The sequence below is a fragment of the Xenia sp. Carnegie-2017 genome, unplaced genomic scaffold (genome assembly GCF_021976095.1).
Source record: "Xenia sp. Carnegie-2017 unplaced genomic scaffold, XeniaSp_v1 HiC_scaffold_6, whole genome shotgun sequence".
Classification (NCBI taxonomy): domain Eukaryota; kingdom Metazoa; phylum Cnidaria; class Anthozoa; order Malacalcyonacea; family Xeniidae; genus Xenia; species Xenia sp. Carnegie-2017.
Genome location: NW_025813526.1, coordinates 4546902 through 4574640, shown reverse-complemented (window position 1 = coordinate 4574640; position 27739 = coordinate 4546902). Strand labels below are relative to the sequence as shown.

The 27739-nt window shown below is 33.6% G+C and overlaps 3 protein-coding genes across 3 annotated transcripts; 1 reads left to right on the top strand and 2 right to left on the bottom strand.

Moving 5' to 3' along the window:
• The first annotated feature begins 4424 nt into the window (after nt 1-4424).
• Nucleotides 4425-5294, top strand: LOC124456937. Its single transcript, XM_047007240.1, has 4 exons — nt 4425-4566; nt 4679-4824; nt 4953-5024; nt 5233-5294. Exons 1-4 carry the CDS (start codon nt 4532-4534, stop codon nt 5292-5294), a joined length of 315 nt encoding a protein of 104 aa, XP_046863196.1. The 5' UTR covers nt 4425-4531.
• Nucleotides 5295-8553: 3259 nt separating this feature from the next.
• LOC124456936 (piggyBac transposable element-derived protein 3-like) lies at nt 8554-10120 on the bottom strand. The gene is made up of 4 exons (XM_047007238.1): nt 10112-10120; nt 9557-10049; nt 8812-9474; nt 8554-8594 (listed from the first exon to the last, which is right to left on the bottom strand). The coding sequence occupies exons 1-4, from the start codon at nt 10118-10120 to the stop codon at nt 8554-8556; spliced, it is 1206 nt and encodes a 401-aa protein (XP_046863194.1).
• An 11780-nt stretch (nt 10121-21900) lies between these two features.
• Nucleotides 21901-24391, bottom strand: LOC124456935 (uncharacterized protein K02A2.6-like). Its single transcript, XM_047007237.1, has 2 exons — nt 23921-24391; nt 21901-23319 (listed from the first exon to the last, which is right to left on the bottom strand). Exons 1-2 carry the CDS (start codon nt 24389-24391, stop codon nt 21901-21903), a joined length of 1890 nt encoding a protein of 629 aa, XP_046863193.1.
• Nucleotides 24392-27739: the final 3348 nt, after the last annotated feature.

Genomic DNA, 27739 nt, shown 5'->3' with positions numbered 1-27739 from the left:
ATGGGAAATTGATTGTTCTTGCAGTAAAGGAACATAGAAAAACTTGCTTATCAGAATCATTCTTTCCTGCAGGCTAAACACAAGTTCAAATTCAGGCAGAAATGCTTGCCTGTCGTCGTTTGTGGTAAAAGAAGTTTGTGCTAACTATACTGTCATGCAAGATCACTTCGCAAAATTTAAATATACTTGTACGTTTAATTACTCTATGAGTTATGACATACCAATCCACTTCCTATAGCATCCTTGAGATGTGAGGGTATTTAGTGACAATTGCCAAAGAAACTTTATTTCTTTCCTCCTTGTTTATGTAAGCGATGCCATGAGATAATATGTCTTTACATATATCCCTTATAAATTCTCTCCTTAGTTTCCCAGTCAAGCAATTATTCGCCAAAGCAGATGTTGCAGCAGGTGAAAACTGGTAAAGGAAACAGGTCCATATGAATATATGTGTAAAATAAAAAGAACTTGCTCTTAAAAAAAACATTTTAACGATAGTTTTCCGTGGTTTCTAAATTTATCAAAATAAGAGTAAAGAGAGAATTTAGACTGTACCGTTTCGAGCAATTTATAGTCTTTGAAATACAGCCTGTTTCGTTTTTCTTGGTATGCAAAGGGTAATGGCAGTGTGCTATTTTTTGTATTGTCGTTTTCCATCAGGGCGTCATCCACATCAGTCCGAACTTCCAACTGAAGACTGGAACAAGCGCACTTATACAAAACATCCTAAGTTTAGTTTTTAGCCTAACAAACATACCAGTTTGATTCAAGACTGTCTGTGATAAGGAGTTATGAGTGATTATAAACTTCCTGTGACCAGCAATATGACCAGTCAAGGTCAATCAATCATAGTCACTGTGGGTGACACATGAATATTATTTTATACACAACACACAAGCATGAACACTTACCATTGTTGTTGTCGTGTCTTTGTTCTGAACCACCATTTCTGCGCAAATTTTTTTAATTCGCATTGCATCACCTGCCTTAACTCCACACAAAACTAAAACACTGATATCTGCTTCATTTAATATAAAACAGTCATTCAACTAGATAGAGAGTTTGGAAATCAATGCGATATTTAACATTATGATTTATATGTTTGTAAATGATACTCCCGGGTATTTATATGTTTGTAACGATACTCCCGGGTTCAAACCATTTACTTTATTATGATTTATGCAAGATGCACTTCACTTACTTTTTCATTTTCCAATATAGAAACTGTTGCTTCTTCTACGCCGGAATTAACGAGTTTCTCCCTCAAATTTTTGTCCATCCTGCCAAAAAACAACACAGCAAAACAGTTTCATTTACAGAATACAATGCTATAAATGTCTTTACAAGCAGAAATGACAGTTATGTACTTAGAGAACTATAAGACTTCACAATCAGGCAGTATACTTACATTAAAATAGAGATAATTTCTTACACGCTTTGAGACCACTATTAATTTGTGGCATATTGCATTTTATCAAAAGTGCTTCTAAGATGTGAAGTTCATTAGGATTATTATTTTTACAGCGATATAAGATTTTGGTGTTACTTGGAATCAAATTACAAGGATTAAGTGGCACGCATGTGAGATCGTGGTCGGAATCAACGTCAGGAAGTGAGAAAAAGTGTGAGATGTAGTTGGCGTCTGGACAAATTATTTTTAGCTATGATTTTTATTTGTTTTATTTTGTATTACTTGAAATTGTCTGCTTGTCGTGGTTATTGGGATAAACACTGTTCCGGTACTTTGGAAAGAAGTCACAAGAAGCTTTGTAAAATAACGGCTTTTAAAAATGGACTGAAAAACCTCAAGCTTTTAAGATAAACAAGACAATAAAAGGAAAATTTGCCATACCTACATATACATCGACGCTTTCATGCCCTGGCAGTGCAATATATGTGGAGATTTTTCTGCTGAACATTGCAGTCAATTGATAAACCATATTGGAAGGTGTCACAGGAATGATCCAAATTTCCATTGTTTGTGTGGCATAAGTGGTTGTACAAGAACGTTTAAAAGTTATTATACTTGGCGAACGCATGTAAAAAAAGAGCATTCATCGCAGCCAAATAATGTTGAGGAGCATACAAACATAAGAAATAATAATGAAAATGATGAAAATGGAGGCGTAGTATTGGAAGAGAATATCGATACCATAGAAAACACCAGATTGGCTGCATTATATATTCTCAAAATACAAGAAGAGTTCTTGATGCCGAAGACTACTGTTACAAGTATTATAGAAAACACAAAATCACTCATTCAAGACACATTAAAAACGGTGGAAACACAAGTAAAAAGGCGATTAGGTAATGAAAGTATTTCGTATCAAAATGTGCCTGAGCTGCAAGAGATTTTTGAAAAGAACAACACAATAGCCAATCCATTCAAAAACTTGGAAACTGAAGCACAACAACGACGTTTTTACAAAGACAATTTTGGATTAAAGGTATTACAATTTATTAACGAGAACGCAGAAACATATGATAAAACAATGAAAAAGCTTTTCGTGGACGTCTTTGCTTTTTTTAAACAGGAACCACGTAGAATTATTCTGGGTCAAAAGAGAGTCTTCAAAAGAAGAAATGGTGTATTACAGCAAATTCAAGTAAATGATGAGGCATATTATATACCACTTTTGGATAGTCTGCAACAGCTTCTATATGATGACTTCATTTTAGCAGAGGTCAGGTGCATGGTCTTTGAAGTTAAATAATAGTTAAGTCAAATATACATTAGGGCAAATTGGAAAAGTTGCAGTTACGATGATTTCACTTGAGATATTATCATTTTCACAATGATGTTTCTTAGAATTTATTTCTTTCACCTCTAAATTTTAGGTCAAAAATCCTCACATCAGTTCAGATGGCCTTCTGAGAGACTATTGTGATGGTCATCAGTTCAAATTTCGAAAAAAACAGAGGCTCTTCAGATTATGTTGTATTACGACAATTTAGAAACATGCAATCCGCTTGGATTGAGGGCAACTAAACATAAAATTGGTAAAGTAAAATAAATTAATCAAACACGAAATTATTAAATTAGAACTTTCATAATTACACATTTAAATTTTTAAGAGCATTCTACTATACACTGGGTAATATTAATCCCTTTAATCGGTCATCGATGAAGGCAATTCAGCTTCTGTGTCTATGCAAAACGTCTAACATTAAAGAGTATGGAATTGATGCAGTATTTAAACCATTCGTTACTGATTTAAAAAGGTTAGAAAAGGTATACTCAAGCTCACACAGCAGCATAATAAAGTAAACAACTCTACTTTTCCACTTTGTTTTCAGAAAAGTGGTCAATCCTTCAACATTAAAGGTGTAGATGAGACCGTTTTTGGATCCATAGCATACACATATGCTGACAATCTTGGGGCACAGTTGTAAGGAGGATTTAAAGTGAGTTTCAGTGCAAACAAGCCATGTCGATATTGTCTTGCTAGTGCTGAAGAATTGAAAACAAAGGTATAAAAAACATCTTGAGCATTTATTCAATAAAATTAAGGCGATAAATTACGGCCGAATGGGGTCTGGTAAATATGACATTAAAGATGTTGATTGATGAACCAAACAAATTTATTAGAACACTTCATAAAAAGAGAATCAAATTAGTTACACCTATGTAAGGGCAGACAAAGCTCATGTTTAAGAAAGACTTCGTTAATTGACTTTGAAAATTTCAACCGAACACTGAAAGTGTACATACAACTATTTTTAGTTTTTTATTCTCAAATAGATTTTGGATAAATAATACAAATGCCGTTTACAGAATTTGAATAACTTTTTTGGTTTTTGAGTTATCTTTCTGCAAAGATGCGAATAACACCTGAATTTCAACATTTTGTAAAAAATGTCGAGAGCTCTAATCCGTGACATGGGACTTACTTGTGACGTCATTTAAGGAACACAAACTGACTGCCAAAACAACTTGCACTGTTTATGCATGTAAACAAACACAAAAATGCCAGATCGATGTGTAGTTTTTGGTTGTTCTAACGTAGCCAGTTCGGAGAAAGGCATTTCACTTCATCGCATACCATTTTTTAACGACGAAAGAAGCAAAGCTAAGCGTAGGAGAAAGCGACGGGTCAACTTTGTGAAAGCTACTCGCGATAAGTGAGTCCCCACAAAGAATTCCGCAGTTTGCTCGGAACACTTAACGAAAGATTCGTTTTCTCGGCAATTCGGCTCGTTTTCTGAATCAGAAAGTAATTTTGCACCTCGACTCATTCAACACGAATTCGGAATGGTTGCTTACCTGGCATTTATCCTCGAAAAGATGACAATGAACTTAAAACAAGAGATCGCGGAATGGTGAGTACGTTAAACATTATACATATGCATATCTACATTTTACCTGGAATCTGTGTGAGAGTATATTTCATAAATATATGTCATTTTAGATGAAAAGAAAGTGGATGTCTGATTATAAAAGACAGGTTGAATCAGAAAATATTCCCAGTACAAGTAGCGAACCTCAAGAGCAAATAGAAGAAACAACTTGTGATGAGCCTGTATTATCAGAATGATAAGCTACTCTTTTCCTGGAATGTTCTGCAGGTATTCTATGAAACATGTGTGATGAAACACCTATGTATCATTACAGTTTTTATTCCCTTGTGCCAATTTAAACTCTTACAAGAAATTGAATGCAATTTTATATTTCATGAAGGCATATCCTTGTTGTAACTCACTTCGAAAGCAATTTGGAAGGGGGTAATCAAGAGGTTAATGGAGTTCCCCAGGTTAAAGTGCACAATCCAAAATTTACAAATGGTGAAGCTGTTGTAAGAAATGTAAAAGTTGCTCAGGATTTTGGTAAGGTAATTTAATATATTTCTCCTACTGCCTGATATCATGTGTTAAATGCCATAATAATGAAAGCCTTAATAAGAAATGATTACCATAAAATAAAATTTTGAATAATTTGCACATTGCTCCTCCAGGGTATGTTGAAGATATATATCAAGTGTTGTGCTCTGCACTCATTGATGAGGAAACATTGAGAAAAGCCAAAGGTGATCTTTATGAATGACTCCATTGCCAATGAATTCCATGTTGGACAAGCAATCAAAAAGTGAAGCTATCTCAAAAAAAGCAAGAAGACAAAGCATGCCAGCTGTACATTTTCCCCTAACTAAGCCAGGTTTAACAAAAAGGCATTACTTGCTTTGAGTGAATTTGAATCTTACTTTTGGAACTGACTCACTTAATTGTTTGATATAGCTGAAGTATCACCTGTCCAAGAAAAAATCGCTGATCAGAGAAATGAGAGAGCAGCACCTTGATGCACTGTGTGCAAGAATTGGATGAAAAGCCATAAAAATATAGTTAACTGTCCAAAAAACCAAAAGTAACCACTTTTTTTAGGAGCTGGTGGTATGAGCCCAGTTAGTTGAGATTCAGTGAAGTGTGAAATGACTGCATGGAAAGAATAAAAAATTGTAATTTTGTACGTTTTGTATAACAAGAATAAGTGTGAATCGAAGATGCAATACATCAAGAGTGGCTAATATTCCACACTTCACTGGATCCCTACTAGCTGGGCTCAAGCACACAACACCTAAAATAATATGTAATGTTATGTTATTTTACAAATTGTCCTTTTCATACCCTGCAAAGTGTTCATTTTTTCTAAAATTAAAAGTTGTTCGAATAACATGGTAAGCACAAGCTGGAAGTGGAATTTTTTTGTCTCGAAGAATGCCATGTACCATTCTTGTAAATTGCCTATATGCAACAACTCGAAAAGACCTGAAAAGGCATAATACACAAGGTCCATTAAAAGAGGTAGGAGTCCATAAAATACAAATTTTGCAAGTGTGCATTCATAGATAACCCAGACGGAAGCATTTAACTATTAATTGTAACAAACCTTTGCTCCAAGAATCCTTTACGATATTTAACTCCATACAAACGTAAAGATTGACAGCTAAATTTAATGCTCATTGATTGAGGCAAATGGCATCAAATCCTGGATGCTCTGTGATGCATTTTGGCTGCCTTCCTAATTTGGATACCACCAAATGATCTTGCAATTGATAATTTCGTGGCAACATCTACATTCTTTTGGATTAACCAAGAGAGGAACACGGCAGTTACCACAATTGCATCTAAGAAAGTTATCTGTCAAAACTTCGGCAACAATAAATAAACAAATTTTCCAACTTTTCTTACCAAGAATCAAGAGGAACTTCATTTTGCATTCTGCATTCGAGCTCTTCTGTTTGGCGTTTTTGTTCTTCTGTCTCTCTATTATAGTTTTCTAACCACTCATCATCAGCAAGTGGTTCGTTTTCATATGCTGCAGCTTGGCCGTACTCAAAATCGCCGTCGGTGTTTCGGAGCGCATTTGATGACGATTGATCTTCGTCGTCTAAATCGAATTCCCGACTGTTCAATTCAATATTTTCCGCTGTTGTTGCTGTACTCGACTCAGAATCGGATGTCGACATGTTTTGTACAATTTTTATATTAATTTCAAAGCAATATATAAAGAATTGTTATTTCACACTGTGTGGTTTTGTATGCAGCGCATTCATACATTCCTTAAATGACATCACAAACCTCTCGTCTTAAGTCCCCTCATAGGCGCTGAAATTTCTCAAAAGCAAGCTAATTCGAACGGCCAAAAACTTTGCTTTCATTTTTTTTTACGAAATTTTCTTCGAAATCATATTTTCCACATTCTAAACTTTAAAAGTTCAACGAATTTAGAAAGGCTGTATGTGCAGTTGAAAGAAAAAATAGATAAAATAATGGCCTGTCAACAGCCATTATTAACTGGTTACTGTCATTTGATCGGCCTTAATTTTGAGCACTGAATAAAATAATAGTTTCTCTGATATGAAATTGAGCTTTAATTTTTTATACAAATTTATCTCATTGCAGCAGCTATCAACTTAATTCAAACTTGGATTAGTTAGTGGTTACTCTACATACAATAACGCAATTATTACTTTGTTTTGAGAACAAAAGAAAACTATAACACCCATGCTTTTCAAGCTGTACAGTATGGCGAACACTTCAGTAAAGTGTATGGCATCAACCGTACATCAATCCTAACTCTAAGCAGCTACTACCATGTTGTTGGTGGCCTACCACCAGACATAATGCATGACATTTTAGAGGGGATTCTGCAATACGAAACAAAGGAATTATTAAAAAATTATATAAGAGAGGAACGTTATTTCACTCTGGATACATTGAATGAAAAATTTGCAAAATACGACTTTGGATATTACAATGACACCAACAAACCATCACCAATAACAGAAGCAAAGTTATCATCAAATGACAACAGTTTAAAACAACATGGTATGTTGTTCGTTGGAAATGCACAATGGCTTATAATAATTATTATCGTAATATGTTGATGTAGTTCCAACAGCTAGATAGCTGAGGTATGTGTTTTTATTATAATTGATTGCAGCTGTTCAGATGTGGTGCTTGGCAATACACTTACCACTCATAATTGGAAATATTGTTCCTCCAGAAAATGACCGATGGAAACTTTTTCTTAGTTTGCTACAAATCACATCTCTTTGCTCTTCACCTGTAATATCAAAAGATGAAGTGGCAAATCTTCAAGTCCTAATCAATGACCACCACAATAAGTTCAAGGAGCTTTATCCCCACTACAGCATAATTCCAACAAGGCATTTTATGGTCCACATTCCTAGTGCTATAATCAGGTATTGTAAAATCAAACAGTAATAGAGTATTCCCTTCAATAGATATCAAATAGCAAGGTACCATATTTAAAACTTGTAGAATGGGCCCTCTAGTTCGCGCTTGGTGCATGCAATTTGAAGCAAAACACCATTTTTTTAAGAAGTTGAGCACTGTAATTGGTAACTACACAAACTCACCATTTACTTTGGCCATGCGACACCAACAATGGGTTTGCTATAAGTTGCAGTCTGGCAATCATGAATTAGGATTTCTCGAAAAAGGCATTGAAGTTGCACTAGGTACAGCAAATAATTTAACCCTATATTAACCATAGTGACTAATTATTTCTGAAAAAAAATTTTCTTTGGTTATCACTTTATTTTTTGCATAACTAACCATACGAAAAAGAAAAAAATCATTTTATCATGTTTTCCAAGAATTTCTTTATTGTACCATATATGCTACATTGGTAAATAAGGTGTAAACTAACATTAATTATGTTCAGGTAATATATATTGTAAGTAGCCTCAAGGTTCAGTGAATAGTTTTAGTTCTAAAAAAACATAATATATGCCATTAAAACATTAATTTTAGCATGTCTTTCTATGATATGCAGTGTAGCAATTACGATTTTTGTTCAAGCATAAATGAACCTTGCACTTCCCACACATAACAAGTGAAAATCCATCCGTGCACTTTCGGCATTCTCTGCATAAATGGGCAAATGATCAACACCATCAAATTGAACGTCTTCTACTGGTGCTGGATTTACTGATTTTTTTCTCTTCTTTCTTGCACTTTCTATTGACCGACGTCCACGTTGTGGTTTGTTTACATTACACAGGGCAAAGGCAACCATAGCTTGAAATTTTCTCAATGGCATTGCTCTGATATTAAGAATTTTGCAATCTCTTCTGTATAGGAGCCATGCATTTACCAGTGCAATTGTGAGAGTATGATAAAAGATGTAAATATACCACCTTTTGCTTCTAAGCTTATATTTGTATAGCGAACACAGCATATCCATAAGGTCAACTCCTCCCATTGATTTGTTGTAAACCGCAATAATCGATGGTTGATTAACACTAATATGCTGTTTCTTTGACCTATCATATCTCTGTACATTATTACCATCCTGATTACCAATATAGGAGGAGATCATTGTGACACACTTGTTATCATACCATCGAACCAAAGAGAGATTTCTTGTTGTCTCGACAACACTGTCCTCTGACCCTCTCCCCTGTTTTTTTAATTCTTTCTCTGATTTAAGAGGAGCCCCATGAAGACGATTGTTGTTGATTGTACCAACATAATGTAATCCTCTTCTTTCTAGTTCAGCAACCATTTCAAAATTGGAGAAAAAATTGTCAGCAAAGACTTTGAAGTTTCTTTCTGTTGGAAGAGTTGAACACAACTTCAAAACATTTCCACCCAATCCACATCCAGAGACACTACTTTCTTCTTCAGTTCTGGCATTCTTTCCTTGGTAAATATCAAAAACATGTAAAAACCCTGTTGATGAACATCGAGCCCAAAGCTTGAATCCCCATTTTCTTGGCTTCTTTGGAAGATATTGCTTTAGTATTGATCTTCCCTTGAAAGCAACCATAACTTCATCAATGCATTGGTTTTCAGATGGACTAACTTTCAAAAAGTTTGAATTTAAATCATCACACCATCGCCTTATCTTCCAGACTTTATCATTCTTATTTTCCTCCGTTACTGTTAGGTTGTTAGCAATGTGCATATAGGAAGCAAGCTTTTGAAACCGCTGTCTTGACATCACATCAGCTATTGGATTATAATGGATGTATGTTTCCCAATAGCAACCAACAGCAGGCATTTGCACCAATCCCATATGAAAAAAACAGACCCACAAATGTTTCAAGTTCACATGCTGATGCTTGTAGTGAAAACCCTGCTTTTTGATGGGCATAATGATTGGATTCTTCAGCCAAATATTCAAACATGTTGCTGGTCACAAAATATTTGAAGTAGTTGTAGGGACTGTCATCTTTGGGTTCAGGTTGAAGTGGTGCATCTGTGAATTCAAGGTTTGAAGGTGGAACAAATGCTCTTCGCTTGTCAAACTTATATAAATTTTTTGGTTTTTCTTTTCTTCTTGCAGTTGAGCCATGGGGCACTTCTTCAGAAACTGTAGCACGATGATCAATGCTTGTACCCTCATCATCAGGAATGGTAGCCGGGATATCCATGTTATCATCATGTTGTTTGGCAACTTGGCTGTCATCACCAGGTGGTTGCCATTCATCTACTTCATCATCACTAGATAAATCACTCAACTCACTCTCTGAACCGATAACATAATCAATGATCTCACTTATATCTTCAAAGCGATTTGACATCTAAAAAAACATATATGGATCAATACATTTATAAAATGTATCAACTAATATTTAGAACAAACCATAGCCATAGTATGAAATTTCATTCTATACAGTAGTTAATATGTTAAAAGTATCATAAGATTGATTTTAAATAGGCAATATTTCAATAAATTTAACAAAAACTCAACTTACAATAAATACTTCAAGTAGTTCGTTTTATCAATTATTGACCAATGTAGCAGATTTGGAACAAGGATTTTCATTGAAAAATTATGAACATAAAGATGCATTTATTCAGAACAAAAGATGAAACGAAATGTCTAGAGAAGGCCCTTGTTTGAAAATATCAAAGGTTTTGGAACAAATCATCATATTTCAAAACAGTAAATGCAATTAAAATTGCCTCAGATTGTCGCACATGCCTTCTTTCGTGATCCGCCATGTTTGATTTGTAAAAAATAGTAGCTGGGGGGGGGGGTTACATGCTTTATTAATATAAATTAGCATCAAACATGTAGCAAAAAATCTACACTGGTGAATAAAGTTAAAAAATATTGCAAAATTTGTAGGAATTCTTTAGTGTTGCCCAATGTAGCATATTTGCAACAAGGGTTAATATAGGGTTAAAGGAGCTATAGCAAGAAATGAGCATGAATTACAAATGTAAATTTAAATTTTTAAATTTAAAGGTCCAATACTATATGCAGGAGATCATGAAAACTATGACTTATTAAGCAACCAGGATGTCTTCATACATCAAACTACTTCTATTGCCAGGTATACTTTAATAATACTCACTGAAACTTAAGTGAAATAAGCATGGCAAAGCTTTTATCAATAATTGAAAACGTAATTTTTGAAAAATTCAGGTAAAATGCAGTTATTGCACATACTTGTTCATGTATAAAGAAGTAAAAAATGTAATTTTAAGAAAAATTTATACAAATAATGACTATTTGCAATTTTCATGATTGAACATTCCTTTTCCTAGTTTTTTTTTAGCTTTTGGCAGTTAGTTATTAATGCACTAATTCAATTAAGTAGATTTACAGAACAAAAATACAAATTGTTTTTCTCAATATTTTAGACCAAAATGGATTTCAGTTCATGGTAAGAAATTCAAAGCTGGATCTGTTTTGTGGGTTAGTCATGACAATGAAGAAATGCCATGTTTTGTGATATTGAAAGAGATTTTGGTGGTAGAAAGGAATTTGGAAAGAGCATGGTTTATTACTCAGAAACTTGGAACTGTCAAATTTCATGAGCATTTCAGTGCATATGAAATGGTTGACACAATTGAGCTACAGATAATTAAACAGCAAGAGCTACTATACCCATTGCCACTGCATTTGATTAATATTTCAGTTCATGGGCAAAACAAAATATTTGTGTGTCCAAAATATCAAATACCTGTTATTTAAGGAACAAAACTTTGCATTTTTATGTTGAATTAAAAGGCGAGCATAATATGAATTAAAACATAATCAGAAGCATAAACCTTCTCTAGTAGGAAAATATGTTTCCCATTGAAACAAAACACAACCTCTGTTGCATTTGAATTGATCAAGAGCAACAATCGTAAAGAGAAACGTACTCAAAAGAAAAATAGTCGGAACCCTAGACTGTTAAGATTCTATCTCCAGGTCATTTTGCCAAAATGACCTAAATGCAGCCTTTTCCATAGTACGCAAATATCTTAAATGGTTATTTATACAAGAGGCTATTCAAGATACAACGGAGTTCAGAGCTTCAGAGTAATGAGAGCATGTATTAAGTATTTGTTTACAACTCTTACATTACGTCATGTTATTTAAATATACTATAAATCAATATATATATATATACACTACCGCTCGCGTATTTGTTAACATAATTTTTGATGTCATCATTGTGCTACAAAGCAATTGTTAGTGTGTCGTTTCTTATGTTTATAGCACACGCAACTTTGAATGAATCTCAAAACCAGCTAATCACAATTACTTTCCGTTTTCATAGGATGTGTCACAAACTATATACGTCATTGATGAGTCATATGTATACTTAGATACGACGTGAGATAAACACATTTCGTTGAAACTAAAGCAACCCAAAATTTATGAATGCATAACATACATGAACTTGAATGGTATCATTTATAAAAACCCAATTGTTTTATTCTTCCTTTTAACTCCTTCATGGTGAAAATTTCTTAAGTGTATATTGATGACATCTATATGTCACCATAGTGCCGCTCATTACGATGAACAAAGTTCAATCAAGTATCACAGCGTTTCATCCTCGTATCATACGTACGCTTATCGTTCACGCATTATACGCTCATCATACGCGTATCCTTTTCGTATCATACGCGTATCGTTCTCGTATCATACGCGTATATTTTTCGTATGATACGCATATCATACGCGTAGCGTATGTTAACAAATACGCGAGCGGTACTGTATATGATATACTTACTTTCTTCAAGAAATCTTGGAGAAATAGACCATAAATGTTAATATTCCGACAAAGTGGTTTGGACTCTGTTGACGAGGAGGCATGTTTCTTTCACTTTTGCTTAATTGCGCCATGTTGATTTTAAAAAATGCGTTGCACTTGGCATCACACCAAACGCATGGGGTAGTTTTTACACCCACATGTTGCATTTACACCCAAAGAGGGTCATTGTAAACATTACCATTATGTTGAGGGTAAAATTTAAACCACGGATAGCAAGCCACCCAAGATTTTAGACAAAATATTACCCTTTAGTCAATTACCCATCTGAAGCTAGTAAATATTACCCTAAAAAAAGATAACTTTTACTCCCTAAAATTTACAGTGTATATTTGCCACACAAACTAAGCCACGCTTTTGCAGATTGTGCTGTGATACGATATTTAGATGTGCAAAGTCCAGTATCTTAAGCCTTCATCGCTGCTGATGCTTTCAAATTGAGCTACACTTGAAATCAGTTAAACGGCGATGTAATTGCGTATTCTGGCTTCAACTTGTATCTAGCATATTATAAGATCTGTGCTTCACACATATAAAAAATTTTTCTTTTCTGCCAAATTTATATGTTTGGACTTGATTTTTCTGATGTGTTTGGAGTTGATTTTTCTGATTCCATTATACAACATAAAACAAGTTCAACAAATCTATGATACGTTAGATATTCAATGCATATGATTTCAAACGACATTTCTTTTATATATGAGCAATAGATGATTTTTTCACATAAATTAATGAATTTCTTATGAATTTTGCATTTCATATAAAAAAACAAAATTTTTTTTGAATAGAAAGGCAAATCATTAAAAAAATTTATAAAATTGTAAAAAAAAACAAACAATATTTAAGCATGCAAATAATATGAAACGTTCAAAGTCATCATGCAAATAGTAGCCGTATAGGGTAATAAAAACATGTAGTAGCTCTTGATTGAAGTCAAAAAATGCAACGCATCCTAATTAGTAACCAACTATAAAAGTTCCCAACTATAACTACAAATTGAATCATCAATTTGGAAAGAAATCAAATTCAAGAAGAACAAAGAGGAAATGAGCAAGTAAGTCTACAAACACCATTACCGAATTGGAAATATAATACTGAGACAAATTACTATGAAAATTAAAATCGTACATCACTGTCACTAGAGTCTCCACAGCCTATGGAAGAAGATTTATAAGAAGAAAGTGATGGCAAAATAAATTCTGAACAATCGCAAATTACTAAAGATTTTATTCAAAAAAAATCTTCTTTGAATACTACATCATAATATACAAAAATCAGTCCTCTAAGCATGATTCAGAATGTTTATTCATCAAAAATTTCTCCTAAAAACCATGCGTTTATGAACCTTATGAATATCATGTCTCCAATTACAGACACAAGTATTATGTCACCAAACACTTATAACTCTCTTAAATTATTACGATGTACCCACACCAGGTACTATTATAAGAGAATTAGAAAACGATGAAATTAATCAACCTGAACAATTGGTTCAAGATCAAGTATTTGCTCATCCTAAATAAGTATTTACAAGTCCTCCTAAGAATAATACTGATTGGATAGAAAAAAAGGAAATTGATGGATGTTACTGAAAGTATGAAAAAAGAAAGGACGACCTCACAAAAAAAACTTGAAGAATACACAAAGAAATCAATACACAAAGAATAATAAACCTGAATACTCTTGCAATATGCTTTATTTTAACAGCAAAGAAAATTGTGTTAGTAGAGAGTTTTATTCACTTTTAAAAGGAAATATCATATGTAATAATGAGGATGAAATAAATTTTTAACTAAACTATTTGAAAAAAGAAAAAATTACTTGATGAATTAAAACAACTCAACAATGAAATTGATTTAAACAACAAAATGGAGTATTATTTTATAAAATGATCTCACAAATATCACAATAAAATGATCTATGTGATCCAATTCTACCAGTACCACATTTTACCCAATGATGAGGATCTTTCGAATAATAATCATTATAATCCACACAAAAATAGTCAGCCAACTTTTTTCTACACTGGATACAATATTGATGAATTCTTTGCTCAAATCCACAAAAATTACATATTATCCAGGAAATGTCTTTTGGATTGACTTTTTTATTGCAAAATGATTTTTATTGTGAGAAAAATGACATGGATAATATTTTTCACAACATTTAAAATAAAAGGAACAATATTTTTTATAGTGTATACATTTTATAAACATACATTGATACTTCTGTATCCTAGACATTTTTTTCCATCAATCTATTTTTACATGAAGAAGGTAAGCTATATTTATGCATGTTCAACTTATTCGGGGACATAAAATATTTTTTCAATATTACTGTTCATAAGGAATTTCATTTGTTCAAAATGTTGATGTTTATCATCATTTTCATCCAAATATTTTTTTAATACGTTAATAATTGCTTCAGTATGAGATATTTATTCATTTTTATTTTTATTTCCATGTTTGTTTTCAAAAACTCTACAATACTTTTTCCATCTTAAAATTATGTCTAAATTATGTCTATGTTTATTTAATCCAATTGTATAAAATGTGTATTTTTTTTTCGTTGTGATAACAAATGCTTCAATATGAGACACATATTTTTTTTATTTTCATTTCTATGTTTATTTTATAAAACTCTACAATACTTTTTACGTCTTAAAATTACGTCTAAAGACAGAAACACTTTTTCCGAAATTTCAGTTATGAGTACTATAATTCTACTGCAGCAATCTGGCATTATTACCAGCAAGAAATGATATTTATGCAATTAGCACTAAAATATCACCCAGACTTCAAAGTTGATATATAATACGTACCACATCTTTATTTATACATACATGTCATATGGTTACTATTACAATTTTTTCAATAATATTTTTGTAAAACGCGTTTATTAAATCCAATTGTGTAAAGTGTATATATATTTTTTTTCATCATGATAATAAAAATATTCACCCATTTTTTCTAGAAATATGTCAATACTATCTTTTTCCCTGATTATCATCCCTTCATAATTTGAAATTAAATTTTTTTCATCTTCAATTTTTTTATTAAAAATAATCATTCCACCATTATAAATGAAATTAAATATGTACTCTGATTTCATAATAATTTGTCTTAAATCTTTTTCTTCATCAAAGTCTTTATCGCACTCGAATATAAAAGTAATACTTTGATTTAAAGATTTTCACATCATGATGTTTGTATTCATTCGCATGGTTAAAATTTTTATCAGGGTAAAGTCAATTTTCTTCCTTGTTATTATAACATATTTTAAAATTGGACTTTGGTCTTCAGACGATGAAATATTATGTGGTGAAAAATAAATATGCCTTTTTTAAAATATAGTTGTTATATATATATCTTATTTTCTTATTACTTTTAATATTTAATATATGTATATGTACATCATCACAGCTCACCCTCTTTTTTGGTTTTTAACCGCTGACTGACTAAAAAACGACCCTCTCGGTTTTTTTATTATAAATTGTATTATGACTATTCTTAGACATAATACAATTTATAATAAAAAAACATGAGCCTGCGATAATATATATATATATATATACACACAATCCGACAGTGCTATAACTACGCACGCGCAGTGAGCGTAATATACAAAGTGTATATACAATGTGCCCTCCTGGCTATCACCATATTAAAATGGTGACTCCTGCACTTGGGACACAGGACGTACCGTTACACATTGTATGGATTGTATTGTAGAGTCACCACAGTGCTCAAACCTATAAAGGTGAGCTTTGCATATCGCGAACACGGTGAACGTCTCGATATGAGACTCTACACAATCTGACAGTGCTCAAACTATATATATATGTATTAGTTAGCTACTGTATATTGTAAGTCAAGCTTCTCTGCGATATTCTTACTTATTTTAAGAATTTCATTTTTTGTGGAATATTCAGTTGGTGGCACGTTTATAACAGGCAGGTAACCCACCTGCCAGTTATAACATAAGCTAAATCAAGCTTGTGAGCCGTTTCATTTATGTTATGGTTCCTATCAATGAGAATGGAATGAGTGATTTCATTGATATGACAAAAGATTGGAGTCTTTTTTGTCCCAATACTGTATTGTGCGATGTTGGTATACGGCATCTCAACAGTTCGCTGTGACTTTTTGATGCTGGAATTTTTCATTGTTATGTGTTTCTGAACTGACAATTTCTGCATTATGATTCCATTTGTGACATAGGTTTGTTTTCTTTTATGTACTTGCCAAAATCAATTTCCCTCTAATGACCATCAAGAGTCATCCAAATTTCTTTGCATTCCAAAAAATTTTTAAAAGAAACTTTGGTAAAATTTGTAAGTTGCCCACTTTCTTCTTTAAAATGAATTAAACATTCCAAGGGCAAAGATCCCATTATTTTCACTAATTTTCCGTAGATTACTAGTATTTGCTTCTTAAGAAATTGCATAAAGCTATCTTCAAATTGAGTTGTAGCAGAGAATACCGAATATTGCAGTTTTCCTTCAAGCAAGCATTGTGGAGGTAGAATATTGACTGAGAAAAACTTATTAAATTGCAAGAATTTAAGCGCAAGCACTGGAATAGCAGATAGAGTACATAAAAGTATCTGACGCACAGGATATCATTTGGTTTCAACCGCATTTTGAGTTTGTGGCTAGATATATGCATTTCCTCAACGTAGGATGAGAAAACATAATTTTTTCTAAAATGTTGGGTTTGTGTCACTTGCGATATCTTTTTTCAAAATACACTTTTAGTAACAACTACAAGTAAACTTCATGAACGAACTGATTTTATTTTACAGTGCAATATTTATAGCATTCATTACAAATAAAAAATACTATCATTGGTCAGAATAGTTACTCTATTTATTCTATATATATTAGATAAGGAAATTTACCTAACGACAATAAGTGTTCCTTGGATATTAGCCATGTGTAAACGGATATATTGGCAAACGAAACTACGTACATACTATCTCCTTTGAGGTAAGTTTATGAGCATGACTCAATACTAAATATTCTATCAATAATGACAGAGTAAATCTACCGCTTCAAACAAGTACACATACATATTTAACTTACTGTTTTAGTTCAATAGAAATCTGAAACAGTGCCAATAATAAACATTTAAAAGACTAGAACTAGTACTATATGTATTTGTTGCATGAAGAACCAAGAGAAACATAGGCGGCAATTAAGTTTCACAGCAACAAAAATTATTGATGTTTCATGGCAAAATGCTCATAAACTGCAAATATTGACAACAAGTAAATTTTTATTCACTGTATAAGAATCTATGGTATATTTGGATTAAACTTAGTGCCAGACTAATGGCAACGGAACTGCACAATAAATCGATACAGAATACAGCTTAATTCATTATTTTCTCCAAATTATAAATCAAGAAGTATATCTATTTCTTTGTTAGTAATGTAGTTATTACTTGGATAAGCATACTCCAAATATTACAAATTTTAAAAATAGAATCGAAGGGGCTTTTTCATATTCCATTATTTGCAAGGATTGCAAATTAAAATTAGCACTAGCATCTAATTTAGATAACCCTCCATTTAAATATAAAAAAAATTTTATGTTTTAATAATTAATATGAAATATTATTTTGTTTGCTATTGCAATTTCTTATACTGTTTGTTAAACAATTTTGCACCTAAGGTACTTCAACAAGCTCTGGGACTTTTTGTACATTTTCACTTGTAAAATGAGTAAATTTAAATGGAATTCCTGAATGAATATTTAAAGTAATACCACCTTTTTTGAAGTTTTTTGGTTTTAAACACTATTCGATATAAAATATTATTTTTATTAATTCCTGTTAAATTAAATGGGTATAATATATCCATCTGTGGATATAAAAAAATTTGAGATAAAGTATGTTGTATGATATTTTGCGATATTTTAACAGGCCGTAGTTTAATTTCCATTTTTTAATCAATTTGACATTCCAGTGTTATATTCATTTGTTAATATTATGTCATTTTTACCATATTTATTCATAGAAAAAATATAATCATTTTTATAATCATTCAAAAACAGTATATTGTTTTATTGTTATATATACCCGATGATATTTTAATTCTTGGTAGATTAAACTTCAATATTGGATATAAACTTTTATTTAGTAGTAACATCCGTTTGAATAAACTATTTTGAAAATTTTATTTCTAAATCACATCAGCATTCATCTTCATTAATATTTTTTGCTGTTTTTGTATAAAAAAACATCTAACACAGTTATGTATTTGTTATTATTTAATGCATCAATTTGACCAGGTAATGTTGTAGTAAAATGATTAATATAGTTTTTTTCACCATTTTTTATTATTGACATTACTAATTAATGTAATATTCTTCATTTTTAAACCTTTTTTAATACATCACGATAAAATTTCCCCTGAATTTCTTCACCGTTGTCATCACAAAGTTAATAAGTAACAGGATCCGTCAAGAAAACTTTATTTATATAAAAAATCTTGCTGTCTTAAGCTTTCTTTTTCAAAAATATTTTTCATTCTTGAAATTTGCACTTTATCATTTTTCTTTAATATATTTAATTTTTTATCCTTTTTTTTGTATGAAAAATTAAATAATCTTTTAATGTAATTTATTTTTTTCCACCTAAATGGACATCATATGGTGAAAGATTGTCAAAAAGTAATCTGCAATGAGGAGATTCGTTATATCTTTCTACAATTAAATGTAAGCATTTTTTATAAATTTCAATTTTTTTTCGTTTCTTGTTTGCAACAAATCAATCGTTCTTCTAATCATCTGTGCTATTGTTTGTATATATCTTATAGGTATTTTAAATTTTAAAATTATACTTTTTTGACACTTCTTTTCGAAGCCCTAAAAATTCAGTTCCCTCATCTGATACTAAGTTTTTAGGAAATTCATTTTCCCTCAATAAAATATCTTCAAAATTTTTCATAATATTTTTACTAGATTTATTTTGCAATAAATGAACAAAACCATATCTTGAATAAACGTGAACTACACATAACAAATAATGCAAATTGTCATATCTTTCCAAATCTTTCATTTCAGCTAAATCAATACTCCATAAATTATTTTTTCATACATTGATATTTAAACGATTAAATTTTTTCCTTTTCTTTTGATACAAATTATATATATTTTGTTCATTATCTTCCAAATGTTCACCTTTTAATAATCTTTCAGCTCTTTTTTAATTCATCGTTAATTAAATTATTAGTCTTCTTCGTTCTCATCATCATCATTCACAAATGTTGGAGGATAATGAAAATCAAGAACTGAAAGAAAAATGTCATTATATATTCTTTCAATTTTATCATTTCCATATTTTTTATAAAATTCTACAAAATCCTGTTTCTTTCCAATTTTTTCCTCTAAAATTTCATTCATCAAGTCACTATGATAAGTAATGCAATCATATATTGAAATATCCAATTTATTAGAAAACTCTTTCAATACATAAATAGCGTCAATTTCATTACCATTTTCAATATCTTTTTTTCGTTTTTGCTTGCCTGCCACAGTTTTTGTAGACATTTCTTTTTTACTTTTGTTTAGCTTCCTTTACTTTAGTTTGTTTTTCTTTTCTTCTTCACTTTTTAATAAATCACGACAAAATCCAACAAATTGTCGAAATTTTTGTCATATAGTTTTTAAATCGTCATCTTTTCTGAATATATTTCGTAAAATTCATCCGTCCAATCAATCATTGCAATATTGTTTAGATCGGCGGTTTGAAGCAATCTTCATCATCATCATCATCATCATCATCATTTATATAAACAGTTCCACTTTCATACACAACACGGGATGACTTTTGTGTTTTTAAAATTAATTTATTATCTGAATCACATCCCAAAATAGCGCGTTTCTCATTAGATGAATACAAGACTTCATACAAAATTTCACTTTCATCTTTGTTTGCAATCTTTTTCAATACATTTGCCAGTCTTTCACATGCTTGCAAATTCATTTGCAACTCATCTTTACAGCACTGTCCATAAACAGATTTTGAGAAAAAGCATATTTACTAAAGCAATTAAAACTGCATACTTTATTTGAAACGATTGCTTTTCCATTAAAATAACTTTGTAAAACTGTTACCAAATTCTCTAAAACTTTTTTGTAAATGGTATACTCTTGAGCCATTTCTTTTATCTTTTCTTTAAAAAACTTATATTGATATGTTGTCTGAAAGTATATGATAGTAATTGATGCAAAGCATAAAACATAATGTGACCATCCGGGACTGATTCATCCGGGATGAATCTGTTGTTTTGTGATTTTTCTCAACACCACTACACATATTTACGCTCTGCTCTCGGGCATCAAGCACTGTTTTATACGGAAAATCATAAATTATAAACTTCCTATATATATATATATATATATATATTATTATGGATAATATTCCTGGATAAAAGAGCGCTCAATATTCTATATATTAGAAGAAGATAAAATGAACTAAAATAAAATGGACAATTGTGTTCGGAGTTTCACGCCGTAGGGCGATCTTCAGGCAAGTGACAGATTATTTATTATTTGCTGACTATATACATCGACTAAAAGGTGTTAAGTTACATGACGGCATGCACTAAACATATCGGAACGTTTATTTAAAATGTTCTTTTTACGTCCTTTCAGGATAAGTAGCCTTTCTTCAAGGCAAAGACGGCAGGTTCTTTGGTTTTTGTTTGGAGCAAACAAAAGTTTAGTGCATGCCGTCATGTAACTTAACACCTTTTAGTCGATGTATATAGTCAGCAAATAAAATATAATCTGTCAGTTGCCTGAAGATCGCCCTACGGCGTGAAACTTCGAGTAGCGACAGCAAACAATTGTCCATTTTATTTTAGTTCATATATATATATATATATATATATATATATATATATAACCGTACGTCCTGTGTCCCAAGTGCAGGAGTCACCATTTTACTATGGTGATAGCCGGGAGGGCACATTGTTATACACTTTGTATATATATATATAGAATCATCACTGAAATTCACCAACTCAAATGATGAAATCAAAGAAGACATTCGCCACAAAGTAACGACAAACCTCTGCCTCAAAAGACCAGTCACACTTAACAACGAAGAACAAAAAGCTATCAGAAACTTACGAAACGACGAAGACATAGTCATACTACCAGCCGACAAAGGACGCAAAACTGTAATCATGGACAAATCAGACTACATCAACAAAGCGACTGTAATGTTTAGAATTTATCTTCTTCCTTTAGTATCTATCTATTGTGCTCTCTAATATCTGTCTGTCAACAACATTCCTCATTCCTATATATATACATGTCCTTGTCACTTTTAAGGGGCGTGTCTACAACAGTACATCACTCCTCAACTTAACGGATAACAAAGTCAGGGTTTATTGAGTTCCCATATTGTTCTGTTATTTTTCTTTGTCGGGTTGATCTCCTTGGAGCTGGCTCTTCTGGTTCTGGTTCTATGATGTGTTCTGGTTCTTCACATTTTGGTACGCATTGGTTGTGTCTGTACGGCTGTTCGTGGATGTTGTATTCATCTTCATCAGTTGATTCTCTCGACTTGTCTCTTATCTTTTTAAAGAACGATGTGTTTCTGGTTATTTGATGGTTATGGTTCTCAGCGACTACTTTAGCTCCTCTACGATAAATCACTGTGTATGGTGTTTGCTCAAATTTTGTTGTGAATTTATCTTTCTTCCTTTGTTTTAAGAGGACTTTGTCTCCCACCCTGATATCTGATTCTTTAGTTCTTCTTCTTTTGTTTCCCAATTCTCTTCCTTTCGATTTCGCTTCAAAATCATTCGCCTGCGCCTCTTTATGTCTATTTAGCACTTTGTCCTTGGGGTTTAGCATTGGTAGGATACCTCTCAATGGTCGGTTAAATAGTAGTTGAGCTGGTGGGACATTGGTTGAACAATGAGGCGTAGTGCGATAGCTGAGTAAGAATCTTGAAAGTTCTTGTGTCCAATTGCGATGTTCCGCACGGGCTGTTTTGATCGCTTTAGCTAAAGGCTTCATGAATGCCTCGGCCTCTGAGTTTCCTTGCGGCCACTCCGGGATTGATATCTCGTGCTTCACCCCAAGTTTATGTAGATATTTGGAGAATTCCTTACTGTTGAACGGTGGACCGTTGTCAGATTTGAACTTTAATGGGATTCCATGCCGTGCAAAAATAGCATCTATTTCAGGGATCAGTGCTTTGGCGGAGGTACTTGAGATTATTTCGGCTTCTGGGTATCGCGAATACTTATCGATCAGCACGATGATATATTGTCCAGTAGGGAGCGGACCATAGAAGTCAGCATGGATGGTTTGCCAAGGGCCCTCTGGCATTTCTGGACTTGCTAATGGTTCTGGTGGGCTGGTTGATCCATTTACTTGACATGGTAGACAGGCTTCAATTTCATCCTTGACGGCCTTCTCCATATTAGGGAACCAGGCGTATTGGCGTAACAAAGCTTTAGCTTTGGCTATTCCTTGGTGGCCTTCGTGGGCCAGCTTCACAACGCTTGTTTTTACGGTTGTTGGAATGATAATCCGCGTTCCTCGTAGGAGTATGCCATTCGTGTTGTCCACAGATATTTCATCTTTGATGTTAAGAAATGGTTTCACAGACTGATTGCTCCAATCACCCGACTCGACCGCTGTTCTTACCGCCTGAAGACTTATGTCTTTGGTCGTATGTTCTTTGATGACTTCAATTGATATGGTGGCATTTTGAGCTGCATTTGTCGTGACAAACGTGATGTATTCTTCGGCGATGTTGCGTTTGGGAGTCTATAATTGTGGGTGTCTGGATAAGAAGTCTGCAGGGTTCGTGTCACCTGGTCTGTAAATGACTTGAAAATTGTATTGTTGAAGTCTCAATAACCATCGCTCAATCCTGGCGGGAGGTCTGGACCGAGGATTATTATAGATAAGTTGTAATGGTTTGTGATCAGTGATCAGGGTGAACGATGCCCCAAATAGGTAGATGTGAAAGTGTTCGATACCCCACACGATAGCAAGGGCCTCCTTTTCAGTTTGCGAATATCGTTGTTCTACTGACGAAAGAGCCCGACTAGCATAGCAGATCACGTTATCGGCGTTTGTTTTAGGATCTCTTTGTGTTAATATGGCTGATAAGCCAACTGGGCTTGCATCCACTAATACCGACGTTTCTTTTGATGTATCAAAATGACTCATAACTGGACTGTTGGTTACTGCATTTTTTAACTTGTCATAAGCTGCTTGGTGTTCCCACGTCCATGCAAAGTGCGCACACTTACGTAATGGAAGCATAATTTTGGATAAACTTAGAGCTGTAATTTTCCATCCCCAGTAAGCTTCTCACTTCGCTGACCGTTGTGGGTATTGTAGTTTTAACGAAAGCTTCTACCTTTTTTGGGTCCGGGCAGACCCCATGTTCTGAGAATAATAACCCAAAAAACTCAAGGTTCTTCTTCAGGAACTTGCACTTTTGGCAATTAAGTGTGAGATTGTGATCTTGTAATCGGGTAAGAACTTCATCCAGTGCACGGTCATGGTTTGCTCTATTACTTCCAAATGCGATTATGTCGTCAGCAATGTTCTTGACCCCTTTAATTCCTAGCAATGTTTCCTGCAGATTATGTTGAAATAATTCAGCTGCGGCATTAGTTCCATAGTTTAATCGCTTATAACGATAGAGACCGCAATGAGTTGAGAATGTTGTGATGCTGCGGGATGCTGGACATAGCTCTAGTTGGTGGTATGCTTGAGCAAGATCAAGCTTTGAAAATATACGTGCTCCATTGAGTTCCATGGATACAGATTCCACAGTTGGTATTGGATGTCTGGTTCGTTTGATAGCCGTATTTGCTATCCGCATATCAACACACAATCGAATGTTACCATCACGCTTAGGAACAATCACCACCAGTCAGTGGGCATGCCTTCAGGTATTTTCTCTATGATGTCATCGTTCTCTAATCTGTGTATTTCACTTTCCACTTTCAGGCGTAGGTGGAACGGTGTTCGTCACTGTGGTTGTGCAACCGGGAGCACGGAGTCATCAATTGCTAGTCTAATTTGTTTATTTTTTAACTTCCCAAGTCCGTCAAAGACAGGTGCATGTTTGTCCAAAATGTGATGGAGCTTTGTATCCTTTGTTGTAAGTGTTGAGTTTTCTGGCGATGTGTTAATTTTGTTCAAGTTTATGCTTACAAGTCCAAGTTCTTGCGCTGTTTCCGAGCTGAGTAAACAGCCGCCATCGTCTGATGTCACATATATAGTAGCAACTGTGAACTTGTGTTTTGACTCCGCAAGAACACGAAACTTCCCTTCCATCTTGACTGGCGTTTTTGAGTTAAACGGGTATGCTTTCACGGATGTGGGTTCAAGCTCAGTATTTCGAAAGTTCCGGAAAGTCTTCTTGTCGATTATATTTATGCTTGAGCCAGTGTCAATTGTCATTCTGACATATAGTCCGTTGAGCGATATTGACGTTTCAGGACGTTTAGGCTTGTTGTTGTTACAAACCGCATAACAGTATTCCGAATTATTGTCGCTGCTGCTATCTTTCTCCTCATCAGCCTTTACCGGTCGTATGTCTTGGCGTGGTTTAGCGGGTGTTTTGATTTTCTGCAAGTTTCGGCTGCGACATTGGCTTGCAAAATGATTTAACTTCCCGCATTTGGCGCATGTTTTGTTCTTCGCTGGGCACGGTTTGTCTAAATGGGGGTAGTTACCTCCACAGTAAAAGCATATCTTCTGTGGTTTATCGGCTTGGGAGTTTTTATTTGTAGGTTTTTTTAGTGTATGTAAAACGTGGCTGTCCAAATGCTCTTCGATGTCCGCCGCTTGTACTTTACTTGTTTCTTCACGCCTTGCTTCAAGCAACAGATCTTTTAAGGTATATTTAGGATCTCTTAATGCTTGTTTTCGTACACGACTGGATCGTCCACCAATAACAATTTGAACCATTATCTCAAAATCTGCATCAGCAAATTCACAGTTTTAGATAATGAGCGCAGTCTTGTGAAATTGGTCGATTGTTTCGGACTCTACTTGCTTTGCTTGTCGAAATTTGTAAACTTCATATAACTGATTTTTCTGTGGTTCAAAATACTCCGTAAGAAGTATTTCCGCTTTAGCAAAATCATCATCTTCTCCGGTCTGGAAATTGTCGAAATATCTCTCGAATTCGGGGTCCTGCTTGATAAAGAAGTAAAGCCCGTTGCCGAGTTCTATTTGTTATATTACTGGCTGTTAAAAATGTTTTAAAATCTGCCAACCACGTGCGCCATCTATTTGCAATGTTTCCTCCGATTTCTTCATCCGGATTGAAATGTGGCATGGGAGATAAAAATGTTGCCATGTTTGCGTTGGTATTTTATTCCTCGTCGCCAATGTAATGTTTAGAATTTATCTTCTTCCTTTAGTATCTATCTATTGTGCTCTCTAATATCTGTCTGTCAACAACATTCCTCATTCCTATATATATACATGTCCTTGTCACATTTAAGGGGCGTGTCTACAACACTACAGCGACGACCCTCTTACAAGACACCAACACGTATGAACCTCTACAAACAGACCCCAACAAAACCACTACCAACCGCATCAACAAGAAATTAAAACAACTAAAAGACAAAAAGAAACTTAACGAAACCGTCTACAAAAGAATCCGACCCAACGACTCCTCCACCGCCAAATTCTATGGACTACCAAAGATTCACAAAGAAAACAACCCGCTACGACCAATTGTATCTCTTCCTGGATCTCCCACGTATGAACTATCAAAATATCTTTCTTATATTCTGCACCCACTAGTTAAATCATCACATCATACTATCAAAAATGCCACAACTTTCCTCACCAATATTTAAAATGTAAAACTAAAACCAGACGAAATCATGATATCTTACGATGTAGTGTCACTTTTCACATCCATACCACTAAACATAGCCAAACAAGTCACGAACGAACTACTTACTAACAACAACTCATGGAAAATCACAACCGAACTAGACCAAGACGATATCATCGACCTGCTCGAGCTCTGCCTCTCCACTGAATTCTCCTTCCAAAATTCATATTACCGACAAATCTCAGGAACACCAATGGGCTCTCCTTTATCCACTTTCCTTGCAGAAGCTGTTATGCAACACCTTGAAAAGCAGTCAGTCACCAACAACGCACACATCAGACTATGGAGAAGATTTGTTGACGACATCTTTGCTATCGTCAAAAAAAACAAAACAGAACACATTCTACACACAATAAACAACACCACACAGAACATAACCTTCACCTTGGACAAAGAACAGAACAAACAACTTACCTTCCTTGATATTCTACTTACCCGATCACATGACGGCACATTAAACACACAAGTATTCCGCAAAAATACACACACAGACCAAATACTCAACTTTAATAGCAATCACCCAACACAACACAAAATTAGTTGCATACGAACTCTCTTTAACAGGATTAAAACACACTGCAATACAGAAGAAGCCAAGAAGAATGAACGCAACTACTTATACTCTACATTCATAAACAACAATTACCCACGAAACTTTATCAACAAAGTATTAAACAAAATACACAACAAACCACAAACTGAAAAACCTAACGAAAATACAGACGAACCAGTAAAAATAGTGACATTACCATATATAAACGGAACATCAGAAATGACATCAAGACTACTCCGACCATTCAAAATAAACATCGCACATAAACCAACACACAAACTCAAATCATACTTCACTAAACATAAAGACCGAACAACGACATTCGACACAACCAACGCGGTCTACATGATACCATGTAAAGATTGCCCCAAACAGTACATAGGACAAACATCCAAGAAAATTAAAACAAGACTCACTGAACACAAGAATGCCATCAAACGACGCGACCCAAAATCACTACCAGCAGAACATATCTACGATACCAACCACACATTTGACTGGACAAAAACACAACTTCTTGGACGCGCACATACAAAACATGCACGAGAATTCAAAGAGGCATGGTACAGCAAAGACAACAACACAATTAACAGACATATTGACATCCCCATCATCTATTCACAACTAAAAACAAAACCAAAACAACAAACTAATAACACAACGACTAAAATAAAACACTCGAATTTCATTAACGTAATCGATACACCCGAAACCATGACAACGCATCTTGTACCATCCAATAATATCAACTCAAC

Excerpts from the sequence above, each read along its gene's own strand:
- LOC124456937 (XM_047007240.1), top strand. The coding sequence starts at position 4,532 with ATGATAAGCTACTCTTTTCCTGGAATGTTCTGCAG. Across the intron at positions 4,567-4,678 it reads TTTCCTGGAATGTTCTGCAG|GCATATCCTTGTTGTAACTC; the intron begins GTATTCTATGAA and ends TATTTCATGAAG. Across the intron at positions 5,025-5,232 it reads AACATTGAGAAAAGCCAAAG|CTGAAGTATCACCTGTCCAA; the intron begins GTGATCTTTATG and ends TGTTTGATATAG.
- LOC124456936 (XM_047007238.1), bottom strand. Across the intron at positions 9,475-9,556 it reads TGAACTTGAAACATTTGTGG|CTGATGTGATGTCAAGACAG; the intron begins GTCTGTTTTTTT and ends ATAATCCAATAG. Across the intron at positions 8,595-8,811 it reads CTATATTGGTAATCAGGATG|AAGAGATTGCAAAATTCTTA; the intron begins GTAATAATGTAC and ends GCTCCTATACAG.
- LOC124456935 (XM_047007237.1), bottom strand. The coding sequence starts at position 24,391 with ATGCGGATAGCAAATACGGCTATCAAACGAACCAGACATCCAATACCA. Across the intron at positions 23,320-23,920 it reads TCTGCCCGGACCCAAAAAAG|ACTCCCAAACGCAACATCGC; the intron begins GTAGAAGCTTTC and ends CCACAATTATAG.